The sequence below is a fragment of the Gymnoscopelus microlampas genome, assembly GCF_963454915.1.
Source record: "Gymnoscopelus microlampas genome assembly, chromosome: 19".
NCBI classification, from domain to species: Eukaryota; Metazoa; Chordata; class Actinopteri; order Myctophiformes; family Myctophidae; genus Gymnoscopelus; species Gymnoscopelus microlampas.
This window is the reverse complement of record NC_139956.1, coordinates 20,326,743-20,336,285: the sequence shown is the minus strand read 5'-3', so window position 1 is coordinate 20,336,285 and position 9,543 is coordinate 20,326,743. Positions and strand designations below refer to the sequence as shown.

The following is a 9,543-nucleotide window of genomic DNA, read 5'->3' as shown; positions in this document are numbered from 1 at the left end:
AAATAAACTCACTTCACACAAAGCTCAATTGAAAACACCATTACATTTATTTGGCCATCAACACGTTTGGTTCATAATCATGGTTAAAAATAATTATTAAAGTTTTAACTCAGTGCTTACAAACATTGAGCTGAACTGTGGATACAAATCAATGTGTTGTCCTTCTTCTGTCTGAGACTACTTAAGCTCTCAAAAGTTAGTTCCAGGTTAGTTCCAAAAACAAATATCACCACTTCTTTACACCTGTAAACCATTGATGTGACAATGCAGTTTAAAGTAAGATGCACCTCATACAAGATTTCTTTTTCTCTTTTCCTTCTTCCATCTTGACGCCCCTCTCATTATTGGGAAGTGGACTATCCCCTGTTGAGACCCTTGTTCTAGCCTCTGCCTTTGACGCTATAGTCTCTTTCTCACACACCTCCTTACTGTCTCGCTGCATTTTCTTTACATGCTGCTTCTGTTCTATCAAAGGCTCCTTCTCAAGCCCAGCCTCGTTGAAACTGGTATTTACCCTATCTTTAGGTAGTGCTATGCTGATTTCATCTTCCACATGGTATTCTGTCTGTGTGACACTGTTGAGCGCTTCTCCTATGTTTCCATTGTGTTCCACCAGGTTGTCCCTTGGTTCATCTAATGACATGATTTCCTCCTGTTTATCGTCTGACTTGTCTCTTGGTAGACTTTGTTCAGAACTCTCACTGGGCAACTGTGACTCTGGAGCTTTGGAATAGAGGCATTATAACAGTTAATAATTATTAACAGCTCAACAGGTTTGATTGTTTGCACAATAGATCTGATTATGTAACTTAGTATCCCTTACCTCTCCTGTACATGTACAGGTACGCACTAGTGGATCTGAAGAAGTGAAAGATACATTTGACAGCATTGTTATCTTTTTGGATCCAACTATACCAAAGAGACCACATTCTAAGATATAAAGCATAGATTAAAAAATAATATGTGACATACTTGTGTGTGCTGTTTCGTGCAAACAGTTCTTCTTGAGTCTGCAAGATGAAACAAAAGCATTTGACATTTAGCTACTTAAGGCAAGCTATTTGACATATATTTCACATGTCATATATAATGTACAAGTATGCACTAAATGTTCTACTCACCTCACAGACCCTCAAGTCATTAAAGTCATGCCAGGTGTTATTGAGAGACTGGATGGTGGCTGTGTAATGTCCACCACTCAGAGTACCAAAGTGATTCACCATTCCATACAGTTGATACTTGACATTCTATTCATGCAAATGAAAACATATAATGAGATCAAAATATTACAAAAAAGGAATAGTAGAAAACACCATTCAACTACATTTCTATGGTGGCTTCTTCATACCTTTATCTGCAAAGTCTGTGGCACATCTACAGAGCAGTCAATTTTGAAGTTTGACATGGTGTTGTAATCAAAGTCAAATATATTGAGGAGTACAGTCAGAATCTGGGGACACTTCTCCATTTCGCACTCCTAAGTAAACATTAAACAACACTGGAATTAATCAGTATGTGAATCATAAAAATACTGTAAGTCACACACACACACACACACACACACACACACACACACACACACACACACACACACACACACACACACACACACGTGTGTGTATATATATATATATATATATATATATATATATATATATATATATATATATATATATATATATATATATATATATATACATACTGTACATACATGCATACATACTACGGCAATTTGATTGTGGTGAACATGAAAAGATTCAAATTTCCAAAACTCACAATGATTGCCTTTGCCTTTCCATCACAGTGGTCACAATACACCGAATTGTCTGCACTGACTGATGTAGGCTCGAAAAACATTGCAATGCCCTCTTCCTGGAAATGCATCAACTTTGTAATCAATTCCAAAACGACATCCATATCTCATATCACACAAAATATGGTTAAATACTGAACTTTAACGTTCCCTTACCAAGCTGTAGAGTTGATCTTCTATTCGTAGTGGCAGGGTCCAAATTGAGGCTTTTTGCTCATTCACAATGTGTCCGTCAGAACACTGGGTTCTGTGTTTCAACTGTCCTTGGAAGACCTAAATAAAAATGTATGTTATAACAACACTGTAAATGTATATTTACAATATTTTTCTTTTTTGTGCATGCAGGCAGTGATTTACAGTTTCTTTCTCACCTCAGATGCCTCGGAGCTGACCATACTTAAAATCTTCTCTAAGCATTCAGCAGCATCACATTGCACAAAAACTGCAGAATGACACAGAGAGAAGTCAACTCAATGACAGTTGAATTATTCAACTTGACTAGGCTCAAAGTGAAATACAAGTTTCTAGGTAGCCTAATGGCAATGGTCTCTGCTCTTTTGCTGTTATCACTGATTGATCAACATACCGTTTTGAATCCCAAACGTTGCAGTGATAGCATTTGTTCTGCCGGTTCCTTTTTCCAGATTTTCAAATAAATTTAGCAGGTGACGGTCATGATGATTTTCCACATCTAACCTGTGTGGGAAAAGAACCATCCAATAGAAACATTGACCATTCTGCAAAGCATTTCGTTCAAATTAGAGCCCGACCGATGATGGCAGAATCTTGAGTCTGATTTTTTACTGATATTTTGTCAAAACACTTTCTAATCAATTTGGAAAAACTTGATTTGAGAACATTTAAGTAGAATTTATTTTATTGAAACACCAGTTTCAATAAATAAATAAATAAATATTTTGAAAACTTTTGAACATTTTCACCAAGAAAAAGTCAAATAATGATCAATCAGTCGGGCTCTAGTTCAAATATGAATTGGTAATTTTGTGTTATGTAAAGATATCCTCATCAAACCTTTCTTTGAACTCAGTCGTCATGAAGAGTATTTGTAGAACAGAGTTCAGATAACAGGTAGCTCCCTGATTATGCAAGCCATGGAAAACAGTGGTCTGAGTCTGTCCCTTTGACGGAGATTCTAAGTGAACACAAGACAGACTACATTACAGCAGTGGTTCTCAACCTTTTCAGGCCACAACCCCCCAAAATAACCGTAGCATAGATATGAAGACAAGGTTGTGCAGTTTTTGCTGTTTGTTGGCTCATACCTTCTTTGTCAGAAGTTGGCTCTTTGGTTGAGTTTGGTCCATTAGTTGTAGATTTTGAACGTGTGTTCTTGCGGCTGTTGCCTTTCTGATCACACGCCTTCTTGTGCCTGTTGCCTTTCTGATTACGTGCCTTCTTGCTGTGTGTAGGGGAAGAAAGAAAGACCACAATAGATCACATCATATCAAATTCTTTCCAGGTCTGTATGACAAATTTACATTGAGAAATGTTTTGCTGTCAGATGAGGTACAATTTTAATTGATTTAGCACATATCTAAAGGCAAAAAGTGAACCTTACCGTTGTTGACCCATCTTGAAATGACTTTCACACTGTTGCCATAGACTCAGGCTCAGCCTACTTTACCATGGTTGCTTGCAACTTTTACTTTCATTTCGTCATGGATGTAAAAAAATCAGTTTCACTTGAGTGTTATCGCCCCTGACCTCTATCCATGCCATAAAACAAGAAAAGATCTGAAATCAAGAGAACATATTGGTCTGTTATCCTGAGACTTTCTGATATCAACACAAATAGGCTATATTTCATGAAAATGTAACACTAATTCTAAACTAAATTTAAGGCTCAAATTAAAGGGTGTGAAAACATTTTAAATGGGTAAAAATGCATTCAGATTAACTGTGACACACAAATATGAAAGGCAAGTTAAAATACAAAATATACCAAAAGATTAAGTCTTGGTCATGACTGTGCCGACCATCACCACGACTCTGTGAAATCCTGAGTATCAATTCTCTCAGGACTTTGCAATGTAGGTTCATAAGAGAACCGTGGCAAGTAAATTACACTTATAGGAGAGTATAGTTAAAAGTTACACAAAGGAGATGGGTATTTCAGGGGGTGTGGTCATGTGTCCCTGAGGCATTTCAGAACAATAGGAACATACTCAACTCACAGAAAGTTGTACATTTTATTTACTACATGTAAATAAAATGTAAATGAAATGTACAACTTTCTTTGAGATGGTTGGGTTGTTGATGTACACTATCACTATGTGTTCTATTTTCGCTTATGTACTATCCTTTTTGTATTATTATTTGTATTATTTATCAGAATTTACAGGAGGATTGCGTGAAATAGCGCTTGCACACCACCTGAACTCTGTGTTCATCTTTTTTTCATTACCGTAAGCAATGTTTCAATCCTAAATTTCCATTCCATTTCAACAATAAACCGGCTGATTTCACTAAGCTGCTACCCCCTCTCTGATCTCCACAGCTCCGCTACCTGCATGATGCTTCCTGCTGGACAGTTCATCCAATCAGATCCAGACTCCAGGACCTGGTACGTGGTACCTGTTGGGTGGAAGATAATATGCTGTGTCACTGCAACTGGATTTTTTTTTATCATGTTTCAACATTTCACTTTCAGTCTCTCTCCTGCCATTTACAAGAAGCCACATGACTTATGGGAAAGCAGCATGCCATAATCTTTATGGGCTTCAATCATTTATCGGAATCTTTTGGTTATGGTTTATGGTGGAATGCAAGCCTTTATTCTTCTGTAGGCTGTTCCAAGAACGTTCCAGTCTGTAATGTAATTTACTGGCTTTTTCACAATTGCTAACATTTTCCACAAATGAACAGTGGAAGCACCACGTACAAATAGGATATGTAAATCAGTACATAACACAATAATACATAAATAAAATCCTCATTGTTAATTTAAGCGTCCATTCAGTATATGTCTTAGTTAAATGAATAACACACACACACACACACACACACACACACACACACACACACACACACACACACACACACACACACACACACACACACACACACACACACACACACACACACACACACACACACACACACACACACACACACACACACACACAGAAGAGCAAATGAAGAGTAGCTGAAAGAGAGACCAGGCAGCACTGGTAAGCAGCTCTGGGTCTCTTGAGCAGCATGTTTTGTTAAAAAATTGTATTTGATTATATATATATATATATATATATATATATATATATATATATATATATATATATATATATATATATATATATATATATATATATATATCATCAGCATATTCAGGCCATGAGGCACTTGTAAAAAATAGGTAATCTGAACACAGATCAACCTTGACATCCTTTACTGGAGACTGTCTGTGCCCTTCCAAAGGCCACGTTGTGACAAACATACTTTATATGAGAGAGAAAGATAAGGTATTAATCTGATCCATAAAAGCATAAATAGCTATAAAGGATTTGTTTAATTATTGTTAGCATACTTGACTAAAGGACACTTTATTGCGCAACATTTTTTTAGAATAGAAATACTAAATGAATTATTATGTCACTTGCCAGTTATAAGACAGCTATGCTGTTGATAGATGATTAAATAAATCAGCCTCCACATATAGCCTACTGCATAGGTCCAAACGTGGGACTATTCCTTTGGTTGGTAACAGGACATGTGGGCACCAAAACCATTTGGGCACCAGGACAACTGGGCACCAAAACCATCTGGGCACTATAGGGTCACGTGGGCACCTGGACGAGTGGGCACTTAGGGGTGGAAATAACTGGCCACCTGGACGAGTGGGCACCTGGAGAGGTGGGCACCAGGACAACTGGACACCAAAACCATCTGGGCTCTAGGGACATGTGGGCACCTGGACGAGTGGGCACCTGAATTAGGATTCGTGCCCACAAGTGTTTTTTAACTTTACATACTGTAGCATGCTTTGTTGTTGGTAAGTGATATTTAACCCACTGTTCTTTAAACCCCCAAACAAAACACAACAACGAGGTCAAAAGTACAATATAGGAGTTTATTTGCCAAAATAGTGCTGAGGTCAAAAGTACTTTATAACAGGGTTTCAAAGTACAATATAAGAGTGTATTTGCCAAAATAGAAGACCTGTTAAAAAATAGAACAAATTGAGAAAATGGTAAAATACCAAAAAGAATGAAGGATACCAAAAAAATGTCAAATGATCAATGTTAGGATAGAGACAACATAGCTAAACAGTACACAATAAAATGATAGAACCTCAGTAGGCTACTATGTTGGCAAATAAACTCTTATATTGTACTTTTGACCTTGTTGTTGTGTTGTGTTTGAGGGTGTAAAGAACAGCGGGTTAAATGTCACTTACCAAAAACAAAGCAACATGCTATGTAAAGTTAAAAAACACTTGGGGACACAAATCCTAATTCAGGTGCCCACTCGTCCAGGTGCCCAGTTATCTCCACCCCTAAGTGCTCACTCGTCCAGGTGCCCACGTGTCCCTAGTACCCAGGTGGTTTGGTGGCCAGTTGTCCTGGTGCCCATCTCTAGGTACCCACTCGTCCAGGTGCCCAGTTATCTCCACCCCTAACTGCCCACTCGTCCAGGTGCACACATGTCCCTAGTGCCCAGTTGTCCTGGTGCCCACCTCTCCAGGTTCCCAGTTATCTCCACCCCTAAGTGCCCACATGTCCCTACAGTGGTTTTGGTGCCCAGTTGTCCCAGTGACCACTCGTTCAAGTGCCCAGTCCCAGTCATCCCAAAAATATGGTGCCCCCCCCCCCTGTCTTATATTTGGCTAATTAGAGTGCTGTTTGATGAAAACAAGTCCTTCATTTTAAGATTGATTGGTTTTCATTCTATGTGTGTCGTTTTTGGACATGAACAAATTACCCAGCATCTTGCTAACCTCTCCCAGGGCGACGTCGACGTCTCACTTGAAAGTTTGAAACTGCAATTGGCACTTGGTTAACTGAAAATGAAACTGGACTCTAGGCCACGTGTTTTCATGACGCGACAACAAATCACAAGCAAAAAACGAAACTCAGTTCATATTCTTCACTTGCTGACTGGTGACCTCGCCTTCAGGACGCAACTGTATTTAGCTGAATGCTGGCTGAAATATTTTCTTATTTAGCAACTACGATGCAGTTGTTGGACTCCGCTTAACTCTTAATGGATCGTTTGTACTTATTATGGCGCAAGTAAGACATTTGAATTAATTAAGTTAAAAGCAGGGCTACAATGTATCAACGAAGTAAAGATGGGTCTGGTCTAGACTCTGACAACTCTCCAGGTAAGCTACAGTAGGCGAAGCAGTTGAACTGACATAATAAATCCGGCTATTAAAATTGTTATTCTGTGCTGTTACGTAATGTAGGCTTAGCCTTGATCCCAGGCTAATGTAGGCTATTAAGCTGCGTGTCCCCATCACAGTCTGCAGGTACAATGGCTTGAAGAATCAAGGAGTAAATTCTTTGAACAGTGTGCTCCAGGTTCTGTTCTTGAACAAAGACTTCAGAGAGGCTGTAGAAAGGTTTGTTCCACTTTTGGATTCATCATAATTATAGTACTCACTCAATGTATCAATGATTTATTCATTACTTTTGTTAATAGGAAGTAAATGGACATACATACATACATAATAAAAGTTTGCTTGAGACCCAGTAATAATTTCTTCTATACTGTGTGTAGGTACTGCAGTGAAAATCCCAACAGTGATTATTATATTGATGCTCAGCTTAATAAAGTGTTTGATGACTTAAAGAAAGGTACAGGCGATTCATATGCTGTGAAAAGGAAATTGCCTGTTGGAGGTAAGAGACATGATATTATATTTGTAAATTACTTGTTAATCAACTGTTGTGAAATAAATGTGTCAACTGTTTGACCACCCCACTTCCAGTGTATGGACAGCATCATGCTGCTTGGTGTTTGGAGGAGATCCTGAGGATCTCCAGTCCTGAGGCATCACAGGTACTGTAGTAGACTTCTAATGCTAATCACAGACTGTCTCCTCATCATGGACAATCTGTTTAAAATATTGACATACGCTTGTGTCTTCAGATGTTTTGTGGAGTGGGACTTTTAAGACACAGGACCACATGTGACACATGTCACCACCAGACTGATGAAATCAATGCATTCTGGAATCTGCCTCTTGATGTCATGGATACAGATACTGATGTCTATAATGTGGTAAAGACAATTTTCTGATTTAGCACAATTAAAAATTAGGTTTTGTGACATGTCTGCATAATTGTATAATTTAATGATATTAATTGAGTTTATGTCATTAATCACGCAATGATACTTTTCAGATGGATGGTATCAAGTCATTATTCAGATGTACCAAACTCAATGGACAAATGTACTGTGTTCCCTGTTGTGCCAAAGTAGACGCAACTACTGTAAGTTATGAAGAATTAAGACTCTAATAAACTTACATAGAGGCTTTGTCATACTATTTGTATGTGGTCACATTTAACATCTTTTTTAATTACAGTATAATGACAATAGAATAAACTAGCTCTAACACTATGCACATGATTACTGCCACTATAGTATCACTCCAACTATTACTAGTACCTTTACTATTACTACTACTATTATTACTACTAATACAAATACTACTACTACTACTACTACTACTACTACTACTACTACTACTACTACTACTATTACTATTACTACTACTACTGCTGCTACTACTACTAATAATAATCCAGTGTGATCATAGTTTCTAAACATATTCTAACTATATTCCTATATGGTATTCTGTATACTATACTGCATCAACCAGCAAACTGGGATAATAGATCATCCAGAGAATCTGACACTGCTGCTCAACCGATTTGAGTATGAAGACAATCACAAGCAATATGATCAAATAAAACCCTGTGTGTGGGTGCCTCGCACCCTTCAGATAGAGGTATGTGTCAACTTCCTCATAACTGTTCTTAAAATGTGTTGATGTCCGCTACTTTAAAACTTTTCCTTTAGTGGGATTGTCTGTGATTATCATAATTATTTTTTATATTTCTGATCAGGATCAGACATATGAACTACATGCAGTTGTAGAGCATCATGCAGGTCTGACAGATGGAGGTTTCTCTGCTACAATCAAGACTCAGGATGATGGGAGATGGTATAAGTTTAAGGACAAACTTGTCACCGTGGTAAGAGAAATCACAGTCACATTGGTAGAACATACTAGTACCAGCAACACTCTTATTACATACTGATGTTTCCATGCCATTATGTTATTCATTGTCAGTCTTTTCATACACTGATTTAATGTTATTGCTTTATTTGACAGGTGGATCCGCAGCCAGTCATGGAAAAGTAAACTTCATCTCCTTATTTTAAATTCTCACTTGAGGCTTGATGCTCATAGTAGCTTGTGTGTGTGTGTGTGTGTGTGTGTGTGTGTGTGTGTGTGTGTGTGTGTGTGTGTGTGTGTGTGTGTGTGTGTGTGTGTGTGTGTGTGTGTGTGTATATGTATATATATATGTATGTATATATATATATATATATATATATATATATATATATATATATATATATATATATATATATATATATATATATATATATATATATATATAATGTATACACACACACCCACGGTATACTAAACTCCCATTTGATGCATGTTTCTTCCAACAGTCCTCATCTCCTTATCT

General features: G+C 37.6%; 1 protein-coding gene across 1 annotated transcript; it reads right to left on the bottom strand.

Moving 5' to 3' along the window:
• Positions 1 to 86: 86 nt before the first annotated feature.
• LOC311034664 (ubl carboxyl-terminal hydrolase 18-like) lies at positions 87 to 3,498 on the bottom strand. The gene is made up of 12 exons (XM_084042603.1): positions 3,393 to 3,498; positions 3,097 to 3,233; positions 2,846 to 2,966; positions 2,400 to 2,509; positions 2,185 to 2,255; positions 1,970 to 2,086; positions 1,777 to 1,872; positions 1,349 to 1,477; positions 1,122 to 1,247; positions 973 to 1,010; positions 824 to 858; positions 87 to 723 (listed from the first exon to the last, which is right to left on the bottom strand). The coding sequence occupies exons 1-12, from the start codon at positions 3,404 to 3,406 to the stop codon at positions 272 to 274; spliced, it is 1,446 nt and encodes a 481-aa protein (XP_083898729.1). The 5' UTR covers positions 3,407 to 3,498; the 3' UTR covers positions 87 to 271.
• Positions 3,499 to 9,543: the final 6,045 nt, after the last annotated feature.

What these genes read in the sequence shown, in the direction of transcription:
- LOC311034664 (XM_084042603.1), bottom strand. An exon ending in ATGACTTGAGGGTCTGTGAG is followed by an intron (nt 1,011 to 1,121) that starts GTGAGTAGAACA and finishes TTCATCTTGCAG; the next exon opens with ACTCAAGAAGAACTGTTTGC. An exon ending in GCACGAAACAGCACACACAA is followed by an intron (nt 859 to 972) that starts GTATGTCACATA and finishes TCACTTCTTCAG; the next exon opens with ATCCACTAGTGCGTACCTGT.